Source organism: Pseudorca crassidens, chromosome 4, assembly GCF_039906515.1.
Source record: "Pseudorca crassidens isolate mPseCra1 chromosome 4, mPseCra1.hap1, whole genome shotgun sequence".
Classification (NCBI taxonomy): domain Eukaryota; kingdom Metazoa; phylum Chordata; class Mammalia; order Artiodactyla; family Delphinidae; genus Pseudorca; species Pseudorca crassidens.
In genome coordinates, this window is record NC_090299.1 from 119,413,338 (window position 1) to 119,441,202 (window position 27,865).

The 27,865-nt window shown below is 41.6% G+C and overlaps 1 protein-coding gene and 1 pseudogene across 1 annotated transcript in view; both read left to right on the forward strand.

The window, feature by feature from the left end:
• Positions 1–14,452, forward strand: part of TRIM75 (tripartite motif containing 75) — a 31,313-nt gene extending 16,861 nt beyond the window's left edge. Inside the window, 1 exon segment of the mRNA XM_067734641.1 lies at positions 14,219–14,452. Coding sequence (XP_067590742.1) covers positions 14,219–14,452 — 234 coding nt within the window.
• Positions 14,453–14,522: 70 nt separating this feature from the next.
• LOC137223240 (serine/threonine-protein kinase pim-1 pseudogene) lies at positions 14,523–15,611 on the forward strand (annotated as a pseudogene).
• Positions 15,612–27,865: the final 12,254 nt, after the last annotated feature.

Consider the following 27,865-nt stretch of genomic DNA (forward strand, 5'->3'; position numbering starts at 1 on the left):
AAGGAAAGAAATCATAAAGATCAGAGCAGAAATAAATGAAATAGAAACAAAGAAAACAATAGCAAAGAAAACAAAGAAAACAATAGCAAAGTGATACAGCCACTATGGAGAACAGTATGGAGGTTCTTTAAATAACTAAAATAAAACTAAAAGCTGGTTCTTTGAGAAGATAAACAAAATTGATAAACCATTAGCCAGACTCATCAAGAAAAAGGGGGAGAAGACTCAAATCAATAAAATTAGAAATGAAAAAGGAGAAGTTACAACGGGCATCGCAGAAATACAAAGCATCCTAAGAGACTACCGCAAGCAACTCTATGCCAATAAATTAGACAACCTGCAAGAAATGGACAAATTCTTAGACAGGTATAAACTTCCAAGGCTGAGCCAGGAAGAAATAGAAAATATGAACAGTCACAAGTAATGAAATTGACACTTTGATTAAAAATCTTCCAACAAAAAAAAGTCCAGGGCCAGATGACTTCACAGGTGAATTCTATCAAACATTTAGAGAAGAGCTAAAACCCATCCTTCTCAAGCTCTTCCAAAAAATTACAGAGGAAGGAATACCCCCAAACTCCTTGTATGAGGCCACCATCACCCTGATACCAAAACCAGACAAAGGTACTACAAAAAAGAAAATTACAGAGCAATATCACTGATGAATATAGATGCAAAAATCCTCAACAAAATACTAGTAAACAGAATCCAACAACACATTAAAAGGATCATACACCATGATAAAGTGGGATTTATCCCAGGGGTGCATGAATTCTTCAATACATGCAAATCAATCAGTGTGATACACCGTATTAACAAATTGAAGAATAAAACACATAGGATCAGCTCAATAGTTGCAGAAAAAGCTTTTGACAAAATTCAACACCCATTTATGATAAAAACTTTCCAGAAAGTGGGCATAGAGGGAAGCTACCTCAACATGATAAAGGCCATATATGACAAGCCCACAGCAAACATCATTCTCAATGGTGAAAAACTGAAAGCATTTCCTCTAAGATCAGGAACAAGATAGGATGTCCACTCTTACCACTATTATTCAACATAGCTTTGGAATTCTAGTCACGGCAATCAGAGATAAAAAGAAATAAAAGGAATCCAAATTTTAAAAGAAGAAATAAAACTGTCACTGTTTACAGATGATATGATACTATACATAGAAAATCCTAAAGATGCCACCAGAATATTACTAGAGCTAATCAGTGAATTTGATAAAGTGGCAGGATACAAAATTAATACCCAGAAATATCTTGCATTCCTATACACTAACTATGAAAAATCAGAAAGAGAAATTAAGGAAACAATCCCATTCACCATTGCAACAAAAAGAAAAAAATACCTAGGAATAAACCTACCTAAGGAGGTAAAAGACCTGTACTCAGAAAACTATAAGACACTGACGAAAGAAATCAAAGATGACATAAACAGATGGAGAGATATACCATGTTCTTGGATTGGAAGAATCAATATTGTGAAAATGAGTATACTACACAAAGCAATCTACAGATTCAATGAAATCCCTATCAAATTATCAATGGCATTTTTTATAGAACTAGAACAAAAAATCTCAAAATTTGTATGGAGACACAAGAGACCCCAAATAGTCAAAGCAATTTTGAGGGGAAAAAAACACAGCTGGAGGAATCAGACTCCCTGACTTCAGACTATACTACAAAGCTACAGTAATCAAGACAATATGGTACTGGCACAAAAACAGAAATATAGATCAATGGAACAGGATAGAAAACCCAGAGATATACCTCCGTACCTGTGGTCAACTAATCTATGACAAAGGAGGCAAGGATATACAATGGAGAAAAGACAGTCTCTTCAATAAGTGCTGCTGGTAAAACTGGACAGCTACATGTAAAAGAATGAACTTAGAACGCTCCCTAATTCCATACACAAAAATAAACTCAAAATGGATTGAAGACTTAAATGTAAGACTGAACACTATAAAACTCTTAGAGCAAAACATAAGAAGAACACTCTTTGACATAAATCACAGCAAGATCTTTTTGACCCACCTCCTGGAGTAATGGAAATAAAAACAAAAATAAACAAATGGGACCTAATGAAAGTTAAAAGCTTTTGAACAGCAAAGGAAACTATAAACAAGGTGAAAAGAGCACCCTTAGAATGGGAGAAAATATTTGCAAATGAATCAATGAACAAAGGATTAATCTCCAAAATATATAAAAGCTCATGCAGCTCAAAATTAAAAAAACAAAAAACCCAATCAAAAATGGGCAGAAGACCTAAATAGACATTTCTCTAAAGAAGACATACAGATGGGCAAGAAGCACATGAAAAGCTGCTCAACATCACTAATTATTAGAGAAATGCAAATCAAAACTACAATGAGGTATCACCTCACACCAGTTAGAATGGGCATCATCTGAAAATCTACAAACAACAAATGCTGGAGAGGGTGTGGAGAAAAGGGAACACTCTTGCACTGTTGATGGGAATGTAAATTGATACAGCCACTATGGAGAACAGTATGGAGGTTCTTTAAATAACTAATAATAGAATTACCATATGACCCAGCAATCCCACTTACTGGGCATATACCCAGAGAAAACCATAATCCAAAAGGACACATGCACCCCAATGTTCATTACAGCACTATTTACAATAGCCAGGTCATGGAAGCAACCTAAATGCCCATCGACAGATGAATGGATAAAGAAGATGTGGTACATATATACAATGGAATATTACTCAACCATAAAAAGGAACGAAATTGGATCATTTGTTAAGACGTGGATGGATCTAGAGACTGTCATACAGAATGAAGTAAGTCAGAAAGAGAAGAACAAATATCATATAGTAATGCATATATGTGGAACCTAGAAAAATGGTTCACATGAACCAGTTTGCAAGGCAGAAATAGAGACACAGATGTAGAGAATAAATGTATGGATGCCAAGGGAGGACAATGAGAGGGGGATGAACTGGGTGATTGGGATTGACATATATACACCAGTATGTATAAAATAGATAACTAATAAGAACCTGCTGTATAAAAAATAGTAAAATAAAATAAAATTTAAAAAAAATTAAAAAATATTTAAAAACCAAACAGGAAAAAAAAAACAGGCAAGCTGGTAAAAGACTGGATTTGGTTTTCTCTCTCTGTTCAGAGAACAAAGTTTCCTTGGAATGCTGCTTATGATAACAGATTTTGTGAGTTTCTGTTCCTTTAAGTGATCTGTATTTGCTTTTGAGATCTCTTGTCACTTTGGTTAAGGAATAAGTATTATCTCAGAGTAAGCTAGGATCTTATTTGACCCAATGTTTTGAAACCTTTTGACAAACTTCCCAAATATCAACTTTTAATTAACTTTCTTTTTACCTCCAGCTAAATTTAGGACACTTTAGAGGGTCCCTGAGACATCTCACAGAGAAATATTTAACTAGTACTATTCGGTATGTTAAATTACACAAAGAACATTGTTACATGAGTGATAAACCTACTTAGAATACACAGTACTGTATGGATAAATGTTATTAATATAAATATTCTAAAAATTATATAGAGAGTCTGCACGCCGCAATGAAGAGCCCACACACCGCAATGAAAGATCCCACATGCCACAACTAAGAACCAGCGCAGCCAAAGATAGATAAATAAATAAATAAATATTTTAAAATATATAGTTTTAGTTGTTGTCTTAAAATGTTTTATATTACAGCAACTTGGTTAATCTTCTTTGCCAAAAACATTGTAATCAGATCCTTAGCCTTGCCTTTTTAAGTATCTTTGTCATTCATAGATAGTTAAAATGATGCTTTGCAAAATTGCTTCATCTTCCAGAAGAATCACTTGACTTTTGACAAGTACACTTTTCTGATAACTTTTAAATCACACTACTAAACTAGGTAAGGAATTTTAAAAATCTAATGGAAACTGTTAACAAAAAGGATTAGTTACATAGGATTGAGTAAACTGATGAATGTGGTTATAATTTTTATGGTTTCTGTCTGAAACATTATAAGATTTTAATCTGTGTTTTCCAGATATAAAGAAACACTTCCCTTCAAGCTAATTATGACTTATAGCAATTTGGTAAATTATACCCTTGTAAGCAGAATGGAAACATTTCTCTTTTCTCTCTACCTGATCCCTCCAGAGACTGGACACTCTTAGGTTCCCAGCAGCTTTATCAGATAAATTAGGAAGGCCACCTCCTAACAGGTGCAGAAATCTGAAGGTATTTTTTGAACATCAGAAAGGGAGGAATTCTCCTAAATTTGTAAGGTGAAATCTGTGGCAAGCCCTTGGCATGGCTTTCCTGGCCCTGGGAGGAATTTTATGATTTCATGAGACTTAATTTGTGAACCAATTAATTTTGATTTAACTATCTTTGATAAAAATGAGGGTTATTTTAGAGGAAAAGAGATGTTTCAATGGACATCAAAATCTTATTGTGTTATTGAGGTCTGTTTTCACTAAGATTCACTTCCCAGATAGCTCCTTGCTGTTATGTTATACTGTTGCAAAGTTTAGAATTATTAAAAGGACACTCTAAATTTGTTTCTGAAATTTAACTCAGTAATCTATCTCTGGATGAAGATCAGATGCTCCATGATCTGCAACCAGGAGATTAGCACCAGGCTATGGTCATTTAAAATTAAAGGCTCCCTTATATTGGGGACAATTAAACCACACTAGGGATAACTGGCCTAGTAACACTAGGAAATTTCACTAGATGTCTTATGGCCAATGCCAATATATAATTTCTCTTAAAGATAAGGATTGGTACAGAACAGACTTAAGTCAGACGACTTGGAAATGTACTGGGCAGGACCTGATGGAAGTTCTTGACTTAAATTCTTACTTATGACCTTACTAATACAACTATCTATGTTACTTTTTTTAATATTGCCTGTTTTACAAAATTGTTTCTTGCACTACCAAATGTGTGACTGAGCCTCTGATAAAATGTTGATATATAGCTCCATATGAGACCAAAGATTGTAATAATGTAACTCCAGATATGGGAAGAAGCAAGAAGAGGGAATATTTTCCTGGACCATAAGAGACTATTAAGACAGGTGGTCCAGAGACTTTTGGCAACTGTGCCTAGGCCAGTAATAGCACACTGAGTGGCCTATCAGTGAAATCTTCGCCAGACCTGGGAATGAGTATTCCCAGCACCGTGGGGTGAAATGACCATGAAATGCCCCCCAAACCATGGTCCAATTCATGACTCTGAAGGGGACCTGCCAACAGAAAATTGGCACTTGCCTTCTACATCTGCAAGGATTAAATCAATGACCACTGCAGCCACTGACCTTCAACAGACACTGAAAGGAATTCAGGGTGAAGATCAGGAATGAGGAACTCCATGCTCTGGGAAAAACTGGCCGAACAGACCTTCAGATAGTTAGATACTTTCAGGAGAAGATTTTATGAGCCCAAATTCTTGCATCTTCTCATATCTAGTAAAGCACTGAAATCACTAACAGTGGCATCTGTTTTGGCCGTTATGGAGAGAAATGCAATTGCAAGTCAAAATGGAGTAGCTGTGGTTCAGACATCCAATGTAATACTAGGGGGCATTACGGATGTGATTTCAGACAAGTCCTTGTATTTCTGAGAACTTGAGTTTTCTGAGCTGTGTCAGACTTGGCATGACACCAGCCATTCTCAAAGCAGTGTCTGCTGGCAGACATCAGTAGCTGCAACCTTATGACCTTGAGGTCTCCCCTTGCAACTATTAAATTTTTAGATAATAAAATTGCTTTAGATTAGATGTTAACAGAAAAAGAAGACATAAGTAGTGGCCAATAGTTCCTGTTATGTATATGTTTATACCATATCGGAAGTTAAAACCTACTTAGATAAAAGTAGACAATTAGTTACTTGGGTACAAATCTCCCTAAGGTGTGAGGTCCAAACTAGGTTTCAGGCTTATTCTCCTGAATTCCTCAGGGAATGAGATTTATTTTGTCCACTAAAATTCAAGTTGTCACTCCTCCAAATACTTCTAATTGGGTCTGTTACACCAAAATGTTGGACAAAGGGATTGAGATCTTAATCATACAAGACTCAGATCCAGGACTTGGAACTCAGAAATATTTCCAATTTGGTGTCTATTCCCCAAATTGAAGCAGGACTATGCCCCATTTCTGCAGGAAGTGGCCAGAGCTGTCATCACCCTCAGCCATTGCCTTTGAAATATTGAGGACTATCAAAGAAAAAGGGAGATTGAAAACAAGCAGCACTCTGTGGGTCTCCCAGGTACAAATCCTTTCTGTGCCCTCTGTTTCTGTAGGATATAGGCTTCATCCCAAATTTTGCCTTCCTTTTCTGGACCCAGCGTCGATCATCCTGTTAAGCCTCCTGTATGGCCCCTGTCTGTTTTAACTGTGTACAAGGTTTATCTCCATGGTCCAACATGGCTCAACAGTTTCAGACTAAAGTTTTGTTACCACAAGGGTAGAAGCTGGTTTCAGACATGGAATACCTCGATTTAGATCAGAGAGAGAGAGAGACTTCTACTCTACTGGACAGGATGGCACCCACTCCCAGCAGGAAGTAGTTACAGAAGAAAGAGACCTCCACCCCAATTCCCAAGAAGTATCTTAAGTATGAAGTCTGTCAGTGGGCAGTTGGTAGGGAACTGCTGACCGAAACCACCTTCCTTGGCCAGACACAATGATAACCACTTGCCTGAGTTGTCTCACAACAGAAAGTCTGGATAAAGGATGCAGTGCTGCTATCAAAAACCAACCGGAAGGGCTTCCCTGGTGGCGCAGTGGTTGAGAGTCCGCCTGCCGATGCAGGGGACACGGGTTTGTGCCCCGGTCCGGGAAGATCCCACATGCCGCGGAGCGGCTGGGCCCGTGAGCCATGGCCGCTGAGCTCGCGCGTCCAGAGCCTGTGCTCCGCCACGGGAGAGGCCACAGCAGTGAGAGGCCCTAGTACCACAAAAAAAAAAAACACAAAACAAACAAAAAACCCCACTGGGAGAATTTGGAGGGCCAAAAGAAGGGGGGAGAAGACAATACGTCCTGCCAACTTCCCATAAACCCTCACAGTGGAATCCACCTTGGCTGAAAGATGTGTGCACCACCAGGAAGGATTCTGAGTCAGACCAAACATGGGCCAAGGAAGATGATTGGCCAGAGACAACCTGGAAACTAACCCCATTACCGTAAAACCTGAGACTGCGAGCCAACTGACAGAGCAGTTCTCCTAAGTTCCCTTACCCTGCTGCTCTCTGCCCGGGTGCCCCTTCCCAATAAAGTCTTTTGCTTTGTCGGTATGTGTGTCTCCTCAGACAATTTATTTTCTGAGTGTTAGACAAGAGCCCACTCTCAGGCCCTGGAAGGGGTCCCTTTTCCTGCAACATTTTTCCCATCAGATTAACAAAAGTTAAATTGATCCTTCACAACCAATTGGCAAGGATTGTGAAGGAAATCATATACTATCATTAGAAATGTTAATAGATACAGATTTTCTTTTTACACTTAAAATAACTGCAGCATCGTAGGACAAAATAGACTTGATTTTTTAAAACAACATGCTTCAATTTTCAATAAGACTTATGAGGGAATATAATTTTGGGTGCAGGTAGTGTTGCTACAAGTCTCCTGAGAGACCTGATTTAACCTTGCTCTTCAGTGAGGCCATGTCAAAATTTCATGCAGCCCTTACTTAAAATATGCCCCCCTTATTCTTGATCTCCACTCCCATTCACTTCCCCCACTGGGCACCTGAATCTCATTTGTCTTTAAGAATGGATTTTTCTTCTAAATATGAAGTACTGCTTTGTGTGTATAAGTGTTAATTTACTGATATGTTCATTTTTATGTATATACTGTATAGGAATTAATTTATTATGTTGGGCTTTGCTTTATAGTTACTGGTATTTACTTAAAAGCAGTATTGGTATTTGCTTTTACAGTACCATGTGAATGACAGTAATACTTTATTTTTCAGAAATTGTGTTTTCTTTGCCTGCAGTCTACCAGTATTCACTAGTGATAATATATTTCATTTTAATGATTTATATTTTATCAGGTTAGTGGAAGAATACCACACTTCTCCAGTATTGTTTCCAAAAAGATTCCATTACACGTTATACTGAATTCACATGAACACAAAACTATGTTTTTAGTGTTGGGGAAAAAGAAATTTTCCTCTACCCTTCTAGGTTGTTCTGGCTGGTCTAACTGTCACAGGAACGTGGACCCCTTCCAGGGCCTGAGAGTGGGCTCTTGTCTAACTCTTGGAAATGAATTGTCTGAGAAGACACACGTGCTGACAAAGCAAAAGACTTTATTGGGAAGGCTCCCGAGTGGAGAGCAGGAGGATAAGGGAACCCAGGATGACTGCACTGTCACGTGGCTCACAGTCTTGGGTTTATGGTAATTGGGTTAGTTTCCGGGTTGTCTCTGGCCAGTCACTCTGATTCTGGGTCCTTCCTGGTGGTACGCTGGTCACTCAGCCAAGATGGGTTCCAGCAAGAAGGATTCTGGAAGCTTGGTAGGACATATTAACTGGAGCCTCTTCTCTCCTATTGAACTTCCCCGAACTCTTCGGGTTGATGATAGCTTGTTAGATCTGCAATCCTTACCAGGACCTCCTGTTGTAAGAGAACTCATGTAAGTGGTTACTACTGGGCCTGGCCAAGGAGGGTTGTTTCAGTCATTGAAACAACTCAATGTAACAACTAAATTGACATGAGACATATTGTATATTAACGCATATATGTGGAATCTAGAAAAATAGTACAGATGATCTTATTTGCAAAGCAGAAGTAGAGACACAGATGTAGAGAACAAATGTATGGATACCAAGGGGGAAAGCAGAGGGTGGGAGGAATTGGGAGATTGGGATTGACACATATACACTATTGATACTATGTATAAAATAGACAACTAATGAGAACATACTGTATAGCACAGGGAACTCTACTTAATGCACTGTGGTGACCTAAATGGGAAGGAAATCCAAAAAAGAGGGGATATTTGTCTATGTATAGCTGATTCGTTTTGTTGTACAGTAGAAACTAACACAACATTGTAAAGCAACTATACGCCAATAAAAATTAATTTAAAAATAAATTGACATGAAACAGATTGACAGAAGATAATCAAATGAAGTTCAATAACATGGGTACATGGGAGAGGCCCAGGAAAACTGAGTAACTCACCAAAATAGTCAAAGCTTCACCTCAAATACATCTTCAGCTAAAGACAAAAGAGGATGTTGAGGACCGGAGGGCCAGTAATGGGAGTTGACCAGGAAAAGCACAGTAAACAAGGGTCAGGTTGTTTATGCAGATTTAAGTCCTTGTTTCTTTCATTGATAAGAGTTTCTAGAGATTTGGTCATCCTCCTCTTTCTGGTACAGAAAGGGAGACACCCTTACAAAGGGACATTTCCCTTATAAATGTACATGTTTCTTAAGGGTAACTCCTGCTTGGCATTCACAGTTTTCCTGAATGTCTGCAGTTTCTTGGAAAATAAACAGCTTAAAATAATTGATATGCCAGAAACATATTTTGAGGTGGCAAGTTTCTCTCCCCTACATCAGCTACAACATCTTTTTTAACTTTCTCTTCAGCTAAATCTTTTTTTTTTTTTTTTTTTGGTTCAGATATTTATTTTGTATAGTCAGCTAAATCTTTTTTTAATCCTGTTATGAAAAATTAAAAGCTTATATACAAAGTAGAGCGAATAGGATAATAAACCTCCATGCAGTCATCACCCAGAGGGATTATCCTTTCTACAACTTAAGAATCACTTTAGAATTATGTTCTATATATATAAATAGAATGGACTTAGATTATTTCTTAAGAATTTCCTTATGAAGTCAGTCTGCATCTATGAACCAGAGCTTGAGTAAAAACAGGAAAAAAAGAACATTGCTCACCCCCTGGCTCTACAAAGGTTAAGAGGCCACCCACAGCAGTCACCTCCCCCAACAGTGGACCCTGTTAGTAATTCAGGGTGAAAACCAGGATGAGGCACTCTGTGCTTTGGATAAATGAGCCCCTAGATAGTTAGATGCATACCTCAGAAAGAATTTTCAATGATCCCAGATTCTTGCATCTTCCTACACATAGAAAAGCACTAACTTCATTCACTTGAGATATCTTTTTTTTTGTGACTTGAAGTAATATAAGCAGATAGGTTAGGGTGTCCTTGGCAAAAGATGATCAGGCATGGCTTTCTTGACATAAGAGAGACTGTTTTGACCTAAGCCATTTTGTGATCTAAGCCTGGCCTCAATGCTTGCACTTGAACAAGTCTCAGTAGTCAATGATCGTAAGGGAACAAATGAATGCAGGAACAGAGAAAAGGTAGTCAAACGATAGTGCAGTGATAAAGCAGAGTCCTAGTTCCTCCTCAAAGGATATATGTAATAATACATTTTTGCATTCTGCAGGAACTAAGGCCCCCCACCCAGGTGGAGGATGGAATGAGGATGTTGACACTCTTGACTTCAGTCAACTGAAGTTTGGAGTCTGTTGACCTTTACCCCAATTCTATACCAAATTCTCCTCTGCTTGAGCCCCTTCATGAATATGCATGTACTCTTAGCTTAAAACCTCTCAGATTTTGCTGTTCTGGGATACACTGCTTTGGGAAGATCCCTGCTGTTCTCCTTACTTGCTGCGAGTAACAAATCCTTCCTTCTCCTGAACTTTGGTGTGGTTCTGTCTTTTGACACCCACCGAGAAACAAACCCACTTTTCTGATAACAACATAACATATAATACCACAGCAGATTGAAGGCAGAAGCAAATATGGTAAGCCAGATGTCTTCTATTAAGCCAGAAATTAAAGATGTTGGCAAAAATGTAAAACAATATCACTCTTCTCACTATTTGTATTTGTGTTTTAGAAATATATTTTTCATATTAATATGTGATGACTATTTTTTTCTTTTTTTTTTTTTTTTTTTTTTTTGCTGTATGCGGGCCTCTCACCGTTGTGGCCTCTCCCGTTGCTTGCGGAGCACAGGCTCTAGACGCGCAGGCTCAGTGGCCATGGCTCATGGGCCCAGCCGCTCCGCGGCATGTGGGATCCTCCCAGACCAGGGCACGAACCCGTGTCCCCTGCATCGGCAGGCGGACTCTCAACCACTGCGCCACCAGGGAAGCCCATGACTATTATTTTTAAGTGACTTCAATTTTTCTGTTTTATTCATAATAGCAGCTATCAATTGACATCACCAACATAAACAAAACTTCTTTTAGGGTCCTGATTAATATTTAAGGGTACAGGGGAGGAAAACTAACTTTGCCTCTCCCCTTCTAGGTTCTTGGCTAAAAACTCCCCGTAGTAAAAAAACAGATTAACAGGAGAAAAAAATAAAGTTAACTACGTATGCCATCTACATCTGGCAGCAGCACAAAGACATGGAAATAAAAAGGTGGGCAGAGGATTAAGATTTATATACCATCCTGAACTATGGAAAGGGATGGGAGCCTGGGATTGCCAAGGGGGAGCAGTTCCTGGGAAGGTAAGAAAAGGAGCTGGTAAACAAAGGTTGTTATCCTTGCAAGAGAGGTTATTTCTGCTAGTAGCTATTCTACTAGCTATTCAGGCCCCCTTTCTAATGAAACCCTCCTTACCAAAGGGTAACTTCTACTCTGTTTTCAGAGCTTCTGTGTCTAAAGTTTTACAAAATAGTCAGCTCAAAATACTCTTTATGCCAAAGAGGCTTATTCTGCTACCCTTCAGTGTAAATGGGTCTTGAGATAAAAAAGTGAGAACCACTGCTTTAAAGTTCTAAAAGGAAGAAAAATAGGATGAAGATGGATCACAAGAGAAAAGTTTGCCCTTGAACCTGGAGAGGTGACTCCTTGTCTTAAAAAGAAGGTAAAGAGCATGGATTCCCATCTGATTCAGGTCTTACAAACTTATTACAGGAAGATGAGGGGTTTCCTATCTGATAGCCTATATATTTTATCTACATATCTATTCACTTAGTTTCTTTCTTGGTATAAGTTACTGTAAACAATGTTTAAAGGGTTCTGGTTTCAAGTCATGTTTAGAAAGTCACTTCCTATACCCAGATTGTAAACATGGTCTCCAATATTTTCTTATATATTTATGTAAGGGTTAATTTTACTTGTCAACTTGACTGGCTATGGGGTGCCTAGGTTAAACATTTCTGGGCAATGAAAGTAGATGAAGTCACAGGGTGTGAGTAGACAGAGATGACAAGAGGGCCCAGGACTGAGCCCTTGGTCATTCCAACCTTGAAAATCCAGGGAGAGAAACTTCGGATGCCAAACAAAATGGAATAAGCCTGCTATAGTCTATCTCTCCCACCGATTTTGATCTTGGAGAGGCAGCAGTGGGCAGTGGCTTGAAGCGAGGTCTTAGTTCTCTGCCCTGGAATCAGACCTGGGGCGCCTGGATGAAAACCAGGAATTCTTGACCAGCAACGTCTACAGGCTAGAAGCAGATTTCCCTGGCTCTTGCCCCCGGGTGAAAACTGCATTTCTCAGGAGGTAAAAACTATAAAAACAGGTCCAAGGTATATTATTAGAGACACAGCACAACAAGTGGAAGAGCACACAGAGAGACGGTCTGTTTATTTAAGATAGACGCAAGGTAGAGATACACACCCAGAGAGAAAGGGTGTGGGCCTCCCCCCTAATGAGGAGGAGTACAGTAAAGAAGCTGTTAAATCATTTATATAGGGCAGCTCTTCCCGGTCTTTGTTTACCCTTAGCCAATTATCTGGTTTCCTTTTCCACACCTGACCTGCCCTAGGGCCCTCCCCAACAGGAGTGCCCAACTTTTTTCCAAGATGGAGTCCAGCCCAGAGGCCTAGGGGGAGCCTTGGCATCACCTCTTCTAGGGTGGTGCCCCCTCCTTTTTGACCCGCAAGGGGTCTTTCTGCCCACGTGCAGTGTCTCCCTTGCCCCAAGGATGGGAAATATGTGGCCTCCTGATCTTTACTCCAACAGGGTTTAGCCCCTCTGTCCTCGGGAGACAAAGCCTGGATATTTACCCTGTTTCTGTAGTTATTTCTCTTTCCAAGAGCAAACAGGAGGCAGGTTGTAAATATCTAACCTGGAGCCCACCTATCTCCTGTCTCAGGAAATGCAAACAGGAGGCTAGTTGTAAGTGTCTGGCCTGAAGCCCATCTTTTTCTCACCCCAAGAAATGTAAACAGGAGGCCAGCTGTAAATGCCTAGCCTGGAGCCCATCTATCTCCTGCATCAATTTCAACTGAAACCTGGACAAAATACAAAAAGCAGTTACCTGAGGAGTCTGAAAAGTAATTAAGGGCAGGCGGACTGGGGAGGGAAGGCAAAACTTGTAGACCAAGCTGTAAGGTGGCAGTGAGTTTCCTGGGGTTTCCCTCCTTTACTCTCAGCTTTGACCCAAGAGTGGGATGGTGAATAGAAGATGGCAAACCCTTGGAGAAAGACCCTTCTAGTGAGAGGACAGGGAAAGGGCACATGGAGAGTGTGAGTTCTCGCCTTGCTCTGCCTGAGACCAGTTCACGACCCAGCAGGGAAACTGCACTCCCGGGCTACAGAAACGGGGGAAAGAGACCACTTCTTACAAAGAGTGTGTGTGTGTTGGGGGGATGGATTCTCCTGTTATTTTTTCTCTTTTGCCACTTTGTCCTCAGGGAAGGCCCGATTGCTCAGAACTGCGCAATAGCATGGGAGGTTAAGTTTGCAGGAAAACACCATCATTTTGTCCACATGTACTAGGAAAAGAAAGTCAGCGAGTGTGGGGGAAGCAGGTGGGACCTGGAGAAGGGAATTCTCTAACTCTGTGGATAGCTCCAGGCCCACCTCTAGCTGCTTTGAGAAATGAGCTGCAATGTAAACCCACAGGAAGTCTCAGACAGCTCCTGAGTGGCTCATGCCTGGGGCACATCCAAATATATTAAAAGCCTCTTAAAAATCAGCAAGAAAGCAAACAACCCAGTTTTTAAAATGGACAAATGACTAGAACGGACATTTCATCAAAGAAGATAAAGAGATGGCAAATAAGTGCACGAAAGATGCTCAAAATCCTAGCCATCAGTGAAATGCAAATTTAAAATAAAGATACTACTACACACCTATTACAACAGACAAAACTTTTAAAGAGTGACAATGTCAAGCTCTGGCCAGTAGGCCGAGGCTGGAACTCAAGTTGCTGGTAGGAGTGCAAAATGGCATAGTTACTTTGGAAAATAGTTTGTCAGCTTCTTTCAAAGTTAGACCAGGGCCGCTGTGGCGGAGGAAGCGGCACCGGCTGCGGTAGCAGTAGCTACAAGCTACCTGTGCCGGGGCGCTGCTGCACGCACCCCAGGAGCCGTCTGCCCCGCTGCCCTTGGAGCTGCCTGACCCCGCCAGCTTGTCTGTCAGCCCCCAGCCCGGCAGCGCCCCCAGGAGTCCTCCGACTTGCCTTTGGCCTTTTGCGCCACCTGCAGCCTCAGCCCCAGCTGTAGGCACAGCCACCGGCACAACCCCAGCCCCAGGTCCTGCTGCAGCTCCTCCAGACACAGTCCCTGCGCCGACACCCTGGAGGTTGGGATGCTCTTCTCCAAAATCAACTTGCTTGCCCACCTGCGCGTCGCGCCCTGCCACGACCTTCACGGCACCAAGCTGGCACCCGGCAAGGAGAAGGAGCCCCTGGAGTCGCAGTACCAGGTAGGCCCACCACTCAGGCATCTGTGTCGCCGACAACTTGCCAGTGACCAACAAGCACGTGGAGAAGGACCGGATCTCCAACTGCGGAGAGCTGCCTAATGGCACCCGAGTGTCTGTGGAAGTGGTTCTGCTGAAGAAGGTGAGCTCGGGCTTCCCCGGCGTCATTAGGCTCCTGGACTGGCTCAAGAGGCCCGACAGTTTCGTCCTGACCCTGGAGAGGCCCGAGCTGGTGCAAGACCTCTTCGACTTGATCACGGAAAGTGGGGCCCTGCAGGAGGAGCTGGCCCACAGCTTCTTCTGGCAGGTCCTGGAGGCACCGTGACATCAAGGACCAGAACATCATTATCCGCCTCAGTCACTGCGAGCTCAAGCTCATCGACTTCGGGTCAAGGACACCGTCTACACGGACTTCGATGGGACCCGAGTGTACAGTCCTCCAGAGTGGATCCGCCGCCATGGCTACCATGGCAGGTCGGCGGCCATCTGGTCTCTGGCGATCCTGCTGTAGGATATGGTCTATGGAGATATTCCTTTTGAGCATAATGAAGAGATCACTGGGACCAAGTTTTCTGCAGGCAGAGGCTCTCTTCAGGGTGACAGCATCTCATTAGATTCTGCTTGGCCCTGAGACCATTAGATCAGCCATCCTTCGAAGAAATCCAGAACCATCCGTGGATGCAAGATGTCCTCCTGCCCCAGGAAACTGCTGAGATCCATCTCCACAGCCTGTCACCAGGGCCCAGCAAATAGCTTTTCCGAAAGGTTTTCCCCTCTCTGTCAGATGCTCACGGGAGGGGAAGTATCTGTTCCCAGCATCACAAGTACCAGTGACACTTCTCTCCAAGCAGGACAGTGCTTGATACAGGAACAACATTTACAACTCATTCCAGACCCCAGGCCCTGGAGGCTGCCTCCCAAAGGCAGGAAGAGACTCCACTCCAGCCGCCTTAGGCCGCGACTCCTCCCACAGATGCTCTCCTTCTCATGGAGTCCAGCATCGCTGGACTCTGCAAAATCCCTGGGGGCGGGGGACTGGGCGTGTGTCAGAATCCTGCCATGGAACTGTTCCCTTCATCAAGAGTTCTGCTGAATGTGCGATGTGTCAGGTAGGGGGAAATCGGGGTGGGGTGGGATAGGACTAGCACCATTTTAAGTCCCTGTCACCTCTTCCGACTCTTCTGAGTGCCTTCTATGGGGACTATGGCTATGCTGGGAAAAAACTTGAACTTGTGTCTTTTACCTGTTGCTTCTCCAAAAATCTGCCTGGGTTTGGTTCCCTCTCTTTCTCCCCCACCCCCTTCACCCCCGTCCTTCATATGAAAGGTGCCATGGAAGAGGCTACAGGGCCAAATGCTGAGCCACCTGCTCTTTTTCCACCTCCTTTAGTAAAACTCCCAAGTGAACTGGTCTTCCCTTTTTGGTTTTAACTGTTTCTAAGACAAGACCTCACACACACACACAAAATGCACAAGCAACGCACATCCAAAACAACAACAACAACAAAACTGTAAATGTGTGTACAGTTGGCATGGTAGTGTACAAAAGCATTGTAGTTGATCTAATTCTTTTTTAATTTTGCCTTTAAGTTATTTTACCTGGTTTGTTTTGTTTTGTTTTGGCTTTTTTTGAAAGATGCGCATTTTAACCTGGAGGTCAATGTTATGTATTTATGTATTTATTTAATTGGTTCCCTTCCTGCTTCAAGCTTTCATGGCTGCCACCATAGTTTTCTTTTCTTCTTTCCTCCTCTGACTTGGGGACCTTTTGGGGAGGGCTTCAGCGCTTGCTCTGCTCCTTCATAGGGTGACAGGACTCAGGTGGGACAGCTGCTGCAGCTCCCTGACTGCTGCGGGCCCCCTGGCCTGGTTTCCCAAGTGGGTATGGGGTTCGTGTGTGATGGGGGAGGGGCGTATCTGACTTCTGTACATAGGGTGGATATGTGAAAAGCAGTTCTGGATGGTGCACGTTCCGCATCCTCTCTGGGGCTGTGTTTTGAGCAGCATGTGGTCTTCTGGTTTTATCTGTGTGAAATACTGTACAGGGGAATAAAAGAGATCTTTTTTTTTTTTTTTATACTTGGTGTTTTTTGAATAAAAACCTTTTGTCTTAAAATAAATAAAGTTAGACCATATGACTCAGCAATCCCACTCCTAGGTATTTACCCAAATGAAATGCAAGTTTCACTTCAGGGAAGTTCACACAAAAATCTTTACACAAATGTTTACAGCAGGTTTATTCATAATCACCCCAATCACCTCCTTTTGGGAAGCAACCCAAAAGTCACTCAACTGGGAGATGCATAAGCAAACTGTGGTACATTCCTGGAATACTATTCATTAATGAAACAGAATGAACTATTGGCACTCAGGACATGGATGGATATCAAGTGTATTACGCTAAGCAAAAGAAGACAGACTCAAAAGGCTACATACTGTAGGATTCCATTTATATGATATTTTGGAAAAGATAAAACTATGGAGGTATGGAACAGATGTATCCTTGCCCACAGTTAAGAGTGGGGGTAAGGTCTGAGTATAAAGGGAATGTAGAACTAGGATATTTTGGGGAAAAGGGCTGCTGACACTGTTCTTTCTCTTCATTGTTGTAAGAGTTTCCTATAAGCTGCTATAACAAATTACAAAACATTTGTGGCTTAAGACAACACAAATTTACCATCTTACAGTAAAGATGGTAAACAGTCCTAAAATCAAGGTGTTGGCAGGGCTGCATTCCTTCCGGGGGCTCCAGGAAAGAAATGGATTACTTCCTTCTTGCCTTCAGCAGCTTCCAGAGGCAGCCCACATTCCTTGGCTCAAGGCCCCTTCCTCAGTCTTCAAGGCCATCAGTATAGCATCTTCTAATCTGTCAACTTCCCTTGTCATACCTTCACTGACTCTCCTGCTTTCCTCTTTTCCTTATAAGGACACTTGTGATTACGTTGGGCCCACGGGCACCTCCATCTTTCATGACGCTTAATTTAATCACACCTGCAAAGTCCCTTTTGCCATGTGAGGGAATAAGTTCATGGGTTCTTGGGATAAAGACATGAAAATCTTGGCGGGGGGGCATTATCTTGTCCACCACAACCCATCCTCTGGCTCCCAAAGAGTCACATCTGGCCCCCACCCAAAAGACATTCACCTCATCTCAACCTCCCCAAAGTCCCAACCTACTACTATTGTGGTATTGGTTATACAACTTTACATGTACATTTTCAAGTCATAAAGCTGCATACCAACAGTTAATTTTACTGTATTTAAATGTTAAAAGTGGGGGTAGGAAAAGAGGAAAGAGCAAAGGAGACTGAGAATTCCACCAGTAAGGTGGAAAGAAACCCCAAGACTGTGGTGACCTGCAGATCAATGAATGTTTAAAAGAAATCCCTTCAATGATAGATTACCCATAATTTATCAAATGTCAATAAACAGTCTGTCCAAATAAGATGGTTCTCCAAGAAATTTTTATGAAACGGCCCACAGTATGGACTTCTGTGGAATTTTTGATGTAATCAATGAAATAAATATATCAAATTTGAAACATTGAAAAAGAAAAAAAAGATTTTTGACCTGGAAGCCAAGTAAAGAAAGTACATCAAGGAGGGCATGATAAACTCCGAAGCTGCTGACATCTAGGAAAATAAAGGTAAGAACCATCTCAGAGACACGGAGGCCTCCTTGACAACAGCAGTCTCTGTGGAGCAGTGGAAGCCAAGTGAGCTAGAAATGTGAGGTCAAGAGAGAATCAGAGAAGAGACAGTTAACACAGCCTTGAGTTACCCCAGTGGCCATCCTTGAACTATTTGTTATTGGCCCCCCAGGAGATAAGGAGCTTGCAGGGGAATGCAAACCAACACACCACGTCCTCTGCTGAGAAGTCTTGCTGTGAAAACGTCAGCTCATCTTCACACTTGCTGACAGATGTTGATTTACATCATGGCTCGCTCAGGGCCTTAATCTCAGAGACTGTCCTCCGGGCAGGCTGGCCACACTCTGGAAGTGTTCTTCCACCTGTTTTACAATCTCCACGTTTCTAAAAGGCATTTCCTCTTCTTTTATTTGGTCATTGTGAGTTTATGCCTTAACTTTTTCTTTATTATCATTCTAGGGGTCTAAGGAGGAGAGTAGTAAGTCTGTATGTTCAATCCACCCACCCTCCTTTCTTGCAAACACCAGATTTTCTTTGTATATATGGCACATGTTATTACTTAAAAGGTGGTTTATTAACTGGGCTGGGTTGTAACTTACATTTTAAAATTTAATATATGTTGAACATTTCTTTATTAATTAGAAAATAATACCTAGTCACTGTAAAAATATTAACTAATACAGAAATAGAATAAAGAGCCCCAAATCCCTTGTTCAGCCCCCACCTTTCAGTCTCCCACTCCAGAGTCACCTCTTTCTAGTGAGAGCTACTGGTTTATTATTCTTCAAATATACTGTGTTTGGTACAAATTGAAGGTTTGTGGCAACCCTGCCTTGAGTAACTCATCATCATTTTTCCAACAGTATTTTCTCACTTCTTGTCTCTGTGTCACATTTGGGTAGTTCTCACAATGTTACGATTTCAAAAAGGTTACAGCTTGTTGAAGGCTCAGATGATGGTTAGCACTTTCTAGTAATAAGGTATTGTTTAATTAAGGTATGTACATTGTTTTGTTAGATACAGTGCTATTGCACATTTGATAGACTATAGTGTAAACATAACTTTTATTTGCACTGGGAAACCAAAACATTCATCTGACTCGCTTTATTGTGATATTCACTTGACTGTGGTGTCTGGAACGGAACCTGCAACATCTCTGAGGTGTGCCTATAGTTTTGACCACTATGTATCATCTACAAGCTGCATGTATTTATCTTTTGCTTATTTTTCTTTGCTTTGTTTTTTTAAATCTGAAATTTAATATTTGGATAGGTATAAAAATCAAGATTCAAAATTCAAAGGTAGAAAGGGATATACAATGAAGTCTCACTTCCACCTAATTCCCCTTCTCAGAGGCAACAAAGGATACTAGTTTTTACAGTTTTAGAGAGAGTCAATGGATATATAAGGAACTGCATGTATAAGGAAAATGTACACTTATCTTCTTTTTACACAAACAGTAGCATACTAGCTAGTCTGTACCCTGTTTTTACTCGAAAACATATATGGAGATTATTTTTTCTCAGTAAATAGAAGGTTGCCTCATTCTTTTTGATGGTGCTATTTAACCAATCCTCTCCTGATGGACATTTAATTTGTATTCTGATTTTGGTTAAAACAAATAATCATGCAATTAATGCTTTCGAATTGGTGGGAGTATATCCCCAGGATAAGTTCCTGGAAGCAGTGTTGCTGGGTCAAAGGACATATGAAGTTGTGATTTTGACAGATATTTCTAAATTTGCCTTCCACAGTTTACAGGTCCCAGTGGGACACCAGTGCGCTTGCTTCCCACACCCTCGCTCACGGAGCAGTTAACACGTTCTCACGTCTGGTTTGCTATCTCATTGCAGGTGAGTTCTAATTTTTTTTATGACTGAGACTTATCATCTTTTCAAAGGCTTATGAAGCATTTGTGTTTTCTTTTCTGTGAACTCTGTTCCTGTGCTTGGCCCTTTCAGTGGCAGTTGCTCTTTTTATATTAGAGAATTCTGCCCTTAGTCTGTGTAAGGAGCACCCCCCAGCCTGTGTGTCTGCTCTCCTCTCACACATCAAACAGTCCTGCCAGGTCAGCTGGGGATCCCACAATTTGTGATTCTGCAACCACTCACCTGTAGACAGCATCAGCTCCCACAGGCTTAGGGGTTCAGTCCCACAAAACTGCCAGTCCCACCCACCCCACATGCCTGGGGAGCCGTCACGAGCCCGCGTCGTCGCCTGTGCTTCCCACAGCCCCTCCTTGGTTTCCTTTAATTTCCTAGAGCAGCTCACAGAACTCAGGAAAACATTCCACTGACTACATTGCCGGTTTCTTCTAATAACTCAGGAACAGCCAGATGGAAAGGATGCATAAGGCGAGGTGTGTGGGAAGGGGCATGGACCTGCCCCCCACTGCCCCCCACCGCCCCCCTGAGCACAGCACCCTCTTCCCATCTCCAAGTGCTCATCAAGAACACCTGGGCCCCACCTTTTGGGGTTTTTAGGGAGGCATCCTTACAAAGGCACAAATGAGTAAATCATTGGCCACTGGTGACTGAGTCAACCTCCAGCCTCTCTCCCCTCCCCTTTCTGGAGGCTGGTAGAGAGGGGACTGTAAGTTCCAGCCCTCTGATCACTCGGTTGGTTTCCCAGGCAGCAAACCCCAATCCTTAGGGCCTTTCCAAAAGTCACCTCATGAAACTCAGTTCAGCTGCGGTTGGCTTTGGAGCTATTCAAGAAATGATGACAACAGACCAAATATGATAAGAAAAGATGCTCCCATTGCTGTTAAACGTAGGAAATTTCAAGGGTTTTAGGAGCTCTGTGTCAAATATATATTTCTTATTATAAATCACACTCTCAGCCTGTGACTTGAAGTGTAAATATTTTTTACCCAGTTTATTTGTCCTATAACTTTTGTCATGTTCATCTTACAACAGTTTTTCCCAAGGGGAAACTTTAATTTTTATGTAGTTAAATATATCAGGCTTTCCACTTATGGCTTCTATGCCAATCCTAAAAACTCTTAGAGCTCCCCTGAGATGATTTTGAAAACATACCCCATTGTTTATTTCTAATACTTTAATAGTTTCATTTTAAACTATGAAATCTTTGAATCAGCTGATTCAGAAGTTACAAACTGTAAGGTAGAGCTAATAACCTAAGTTTTTTCCTTGGTGCTTTACCCAGTTGTCTTAATACCATCTACTTATTGAGCTCACTTCTCTGTGATTTTAAGTGTCACCTTTAAGTACTAAATTCCCATATATGCTTTGGTCTATGTCTTTATTTCCTATGTCGTTTCTTTGATCTGACTATTCATGGACAGTATCTCACTGTTTGTTACTGTTATTATAATAATGGGCCCAATATCCTATAGCATTAGTCCTCTCATAGATGAACTCAGGAGGAATCACCATGTTTCTGATGTCAAGTCTCTACCTGAGGACATGCCACGCCTTTCAAGTCTTCTATTGTAACTTTCAGTAGTGTTCTTAAGTTGTCTTCAAAAAGATTTAATCTTTTTTGTTGTTATTATAGATGGGGCTTTTTCTTGAACTGTATCTTCTAACTGGTAGTTGCTTGTATGAAGCAACAGATATTTACATATTAAGTTTTCACCCAGACACCTTACTGAATGCTTTTATTTCTGTATTTTTTAATAAAAGCTTTTCTAGCAGGATCTTTGGAGTTTTCTGGGTATTCAATCATATTATCTGCAAGTAAAGGTAATTTTCATTACCTTTTCAATCTATAAAGACCCATATTCTTTTTCTTATCTGAATATTTTGTTGGAACCTCCAGAATAATGTGTGGACATTTTTGTCTTAATTCTGAACTAAATGGGAACATATCTGACGTTTCCTACTAACTTTGTCTGTTTTCTGTTGCATTATTTCTTTTCAAAATGAAAATCTTAAATAGGAATATTTGACTCTTGCATGGTAAATATGTTTCCCATACTGGTAGGTTTATTCTTAATTTTATATATGGTACCAGCCAACTTCTATATCAGTATATGTGTATTTGTATATATATATTTAATCACCTGAAACCATTTCAGTGTATGTATTATGAAATCCCTTTATCATATTGAGATATTTCCCTCTCACATTTTTCACTATTATAAACATTACTGCCATAATTTTACATGTCTTTGTGCACTTGTGTATCATGCAGGATAATGGCTGTAATTTTTTACTTTTAAATCTTTGCTACATCTGAAATTGGGATGTTACATTCCAGTCAGGGAAGAGAAAAACAACGTAAATAAGTAAATTATATAATATGGAAGGTGGGAAGTGCAATGGGAAAAACACAAACAGGGTGTAGAGGCAGAAAAATCTTCCCTTCTTCCCTCCTAGTTTCTTTGGCTGGTTTAATAATAAAATGGATATAAGACAGATTAACAGGAGAAAAACAAATTTAATTTTGTATGCATGGGAGCCCCATAAAAAGATGACTTGTGAAGAAGTGATCAAGCAGGAAGCTACCCTTTTGTAAGAAACATTTACATTTATAAATGAAATCTCTATTTGTAAGGGTATCTCCCTCTCTGTGCCAAAAAGAGGCGGATGACTCTACATCTTGATAAAGTGTTACCAATGCAGAAGGCAAAGACCTAAATCTGTGTAACAACCATACTCTTGTCAACTGTGCTTTGCCTGTAGCCTCCCATAACCAGCTCTCCCACTCCCAAACACCTTTTGTCCTTAGCTGGATGGTATTTAAGGTGGTGGCTTGGGCCACTTGGGGGAGTTACTCAGTATTCCTGGGTATCTCCCATGTATGCACAAGGTATACATGTTATTAAACTTCTATTTGTCTCCTGTTTACTATCTTTTATTACAGACGGGTGTCAACCAAGAACCTAAAAGGATAGAGGAATATTATTTTTCCTCCCCTACACAAGGTTTGTTTATACAGCCTTCTTGGCCCTAAATTCCCTGTCTGGTGATAAGGATGTCTTCTACCCTCCTGGTGTTACCAGACCAAACCTGGGTCCACTCACCCACCATGCTGCAAAGCCAGTCTACTGACACCAGGCTGTGGTGAAGAAAGTACAGCATTTATTTCAGGGCCCAAGTAAGAGGAATGGGCAGCTCATGCTCAAAAGACCCAAAACTCCCAGATGGTTTTCAGGGAAAGGCTTTTAAAGGCAACAATTGGGGTGAGGGTTGCAGGGTACATGACTTTCTTCTGATTGTTTGGTGGTGAGATAACCAGGTGGGGCTCCAGGAAACTTAATCATCAACCTTCTGGTTCCAACCAGTCTGTGCTTGTGGTCAGCTTGTAGTCAACATCCTCCACCTGAGTGGGGTCTTAGTTCCTGCTGAACAACTCAAAGATATGCAGCAGATTGCTATGTATAGCACTTGAGGAGGAAGCAGGACTCTTTATCTCTGCAGTATTGTTTCTTGACTGCTTTTCCTTTGTGTCTGCATTCCCTCACTCCTCTAATTAGTAACTGCTTGTGCCTGCTCTTTGGAACTCAGAGAAGGCCTAGGAGATTAAAGCCCTTTTCTACAAACAAACAAGAAACAGAGACATAGAGGGGCTTTTGTACCCAGGAGAGCCCTGCCGGGTCCTGCTCAGTTTCACTGGGGAGGGTGCCTTTCACGTGGCAGATTTATCTCTTGCTTTCTCAGGGAAAAAGGAGGGTAAGAGTTTACTTCTGTTTTTTTGTTTCTTAAGTGACTTTTATGAGTGGTAGGGTTTTGTTGTTGTTGTTGTTTGGGATTTTTTGTTTTTGTTTTGCTTTGGCCATGCTGCAGGGTATGTTGGGTCTTAGTTCCCCGACCAGGGTTCGAACCCGTGCCCCCTGCAGTGGAAGTGCAGTCTTAACCACTAGACTTCAGGGAAGTTCCAAGAGTTTACTTCTTGTAGTGGATGTCTCTCAAGTAACTGTAGTTCAAAATAACCAATATGCCAAAGTGACATATTTTGAGATGACATATTCTGAACCCCTAAGGTAAGGGAGATAGAAGGGGCTGAGTGGGGAGGAGGCCTCACTGAGAAAGAGACATGAATAAAGACTTGAAGGAGGTAAAGTTACCTAGGAATTGATCATTCCAGGCTGAGGGAACAGGGGTGCAAGGTCCTGAGGTGGGGACGTGTCTCAGAGTCCAGAAACAACAATGTGACTGAAACAGAGAAAGTGAAGGAGAAGAAAGAGGTGAGGTGGGTGGGAGCTGATCTTCTAGAGCCCTGGAGGTCACTGCCAGGGACTTGGGATTTTACTGATTAGGGAAACCTCAGAGTAACACGCTATGTCAAATGTGTTTCAGAAAGATGTCTTTGGCAGCTACACTAAACACTGATGCTTGTGGTGGTGGGGGGTAGGGGCGGGGGGAGAGTGGTGGTTAGAATCTGAAAGACCACTTAAGAGACTACTGCAACAATCCATGTGAAGGTGATGGAGTGTGACTCTACTGTAAAGGAAAAGCCAGCGACCCCCGTGGAGATAGAGAAGGCTGTGGAGGAGAGCTCACCTTTGCAAAATGCCTTTCAGTCGTTGCAGCGGAGATCTAGAAGAGAAGCAGCGTATACACGTCTGGAGGTCAGGGAGGACACACCTGGAAGTGGCCAGCTTGTACGCTGCACTATAGCCATGAGGTCAGCAAGAGCGAGTGCCTGTGGAGAGAGAAGAGGCCCAGGAGACACTAACACCAAGAAAAGGAGCCTGCAAAGGAGACAGGACAGGAGGCCAGTGTGGCTGGAAGAAAGCCAGGAGGCTGCAGTGTCCTGGAAGCCGGAGTAAAGAAAATCAATCAAGGAGGGAGTGGGCAACTGAGAGGAAAGGTGCAGGCAGGCTGAGGAGGGCACTCAGCCCTGGTAAGAGGTATCCTACCCTTGGCCTGGATAAGAAGTTCCAGTGGAACAGCAGGATGAAAAGCTGGGCCAGACAAGAGAGGCTGCGAGGGGAAGAATTAGAGACAGGCTTACGTGGTTTACAAATAAACAACCTTCCTTAGGAAACCTAGGAAACATTTTGAAATTTTTGTGATTTGTGATTGGCATATATTCAAGGTTTGTTTCCTGAAGAATTCAAGAGGCTAACAAATGGGAGTTTTGTATTCAAGGCTCACAAGAGCATCTCTGATCAGTTTGCGAGATTACCAAATAACAGTGTCTTCTGTAAAAAGGATGGGGAGAGAACGTAAAGTTCATTTTGTTTGCCATTCTGTTTTCTGAATGGTTGCAGAACATGGAAGCTAAATTCTTTCCACAAGTCATATTAACATCAGAATCTCCATGAGGCCTAACTTACAGAAGGAGAATTGCATTCTTCAATCCCGATACTGGCTTGTCTGTCTGCTGTGTTCACTTCCTCCCCCCGTCATGCCCCAACCCCGCCACGAGAATGTAGGTTCCATGAGAACAGAAACCACCTCTGTCTGACTGACCCCTGTTCTCTGGTGCACACTGGCTCTCAACTAAACGTTAAGTATTAAATGAAATGAAATGCCTGTGTATGGAGACATTTTTAGTTGTCACAACTGGAGGTTGCTACAGGCATCCCAGCAGTCAGAAATACTGCTAAATATCCTACAACACACAGGACAGTCACCATAACAAAGATTATACCACCCAAAATGTCCATAGTGCCAAGGTTAGAGAACCCTGCCTTAGAGAAAAAAGGAAAAAGAATTAACTCAATTCATGTGAAGAAAAACGGCCTCCAGCAGAAGCCTGGGGGTGCAGGGTGTGTGTGTGTGTGTGTGCGCGTGTGTGTGTGTGTGTGTGTGTGTGTGTGTGTGTTTGGCTGCACTGTGAAGCTTGTGGGATCTTAGTTCCCTGACCAGGAATCGAACCTGGGCCCTCAGCAGGGAAAGCACGGAGTCCTAACCACTGGACAGTCAGGGAAGTCCCAAGCATGGGTATATTAAAATTCCCTCAAACACTGCTGGCTCTCACCCGATGTGGCTTTAGGAATTCATTTGTGTGAACTTTCCACTGGTGCTACAGGGAAAGAATCCAGGCTGTAGTGTTTGAAGAGTACGTGGCAAAAGAACCCAAAACAAACTAGCAAATATTTCCAACAAATATAAACTGAAGACTATCCTTATATATAAAAGAAGATGTTTGTTAGAAAAAGAATATCCCAGGAGAATAATAAGCAAAAGACTTACACATGTACATCACAAAAGATTTGTAAAAGGCCAAAGAATACGGAGGAAAAAAGCTCTAATTCATTAGTATTCAAAGAAATTCAGTAAGTCATGATGCTATTGTCATTTGAAATAAAATCCCCAAATTAACAATACAGAAATACAATACAGACATATACATATATACCCATGATAAAATGTTACTTTACCTGCCCTAGTTCAGCTCCACATACTCTGCCACCCACTTTCCTACACCACACTGGCAGTCTGATCCTTCTGAAACTAAAACCGACTGCCACTTCCTTGCCTAGAACACTTCAGTGGGCCCCATTCCACTGGAGGCCCCTTGGCCTAGAGAGCGTTAGGGTCCCCAGAATCTGCCACTGGTCGTTCCTCCTCCCATGTCCAGCACCACCCTTTGGGCTCAAGCTATACACAGTGCAGATGATCATCTGTAGCTGTTCGACCTTCTTGTTTACTCATAAATTTCCCTGGAATACCTAAAGCCTTTCCCCCCAGGAAACTCTCTGAGCCGGAGCCCCTATGGCACTCTGGGCTTAGTGTCATCATTTCACTTAGCACAGAGCCCGGAAATCCCAGTCCTCTCCTTAGAATGTAAGCTACAAGCTAGGACTGTCTTATTAATTTTTGTATCCACGGTGCTAGCACAGTATCTACTTGGTGCGCAGAATGATTAACATTTAAATTGTTTTGTTCATTCCTTTCTTTCATTTTCTTTTATTGTTTGAAATGTTCAGTACTGAGTTTAGAAAAGAGTGTTGGTGATTATACAGACAGCCCATCGGAACTTGAGTATTCTAACTTTTTAACTAGACCTTTCTCTGTAAACCAATGTTCATCACATAAACCTTAGAAACTGACTGTAGATCCAAACTGAATTTAAAAGTAAATGAGAATTAACCATCTACCACATGTATTTTCCCTAAGGAAAACAGCTAAAGGCAAAAGCTCTTCCAGAACATAGAGACAGGTTTCCACAGAAGGCAATGGCTTTGAGACATATTAAAAAGGAAGGAAAAAAGAAAAGAAGAGAGGAAGGAAAAGTCAGGAAACTTGGATACAATCTTAACTTTAAAAATACAATTTTGGCTTTAGTTTGTGAATGTTTTCAATTTGGGACTCAATGGTTTTGACTACAGGTGACACACAATCACCTTGACCTCAGCAGAAAACCTTGAGAATGCTCTGCAATGGCTGTATCTAAAGGAAACAGATGTTTGCCCTTCAGATGTATGGTATGACTCAATGAACACATCCCTTGCCAAATAGTTATGTACAGCTCAAGGATTTTTAAATCAAATATTGATTATTCAGCTAAATAAAAAAGAAATTCAGCAGCATACATAATCACACATATCCCCTTCTCTCATGTTAAGCTTTCACACAGAAGGCTTTCTGAGGCAGCATGTAAAGGTGCCAAAAGCAAACTGATACATGAAAAGGCCATGCTAGGAA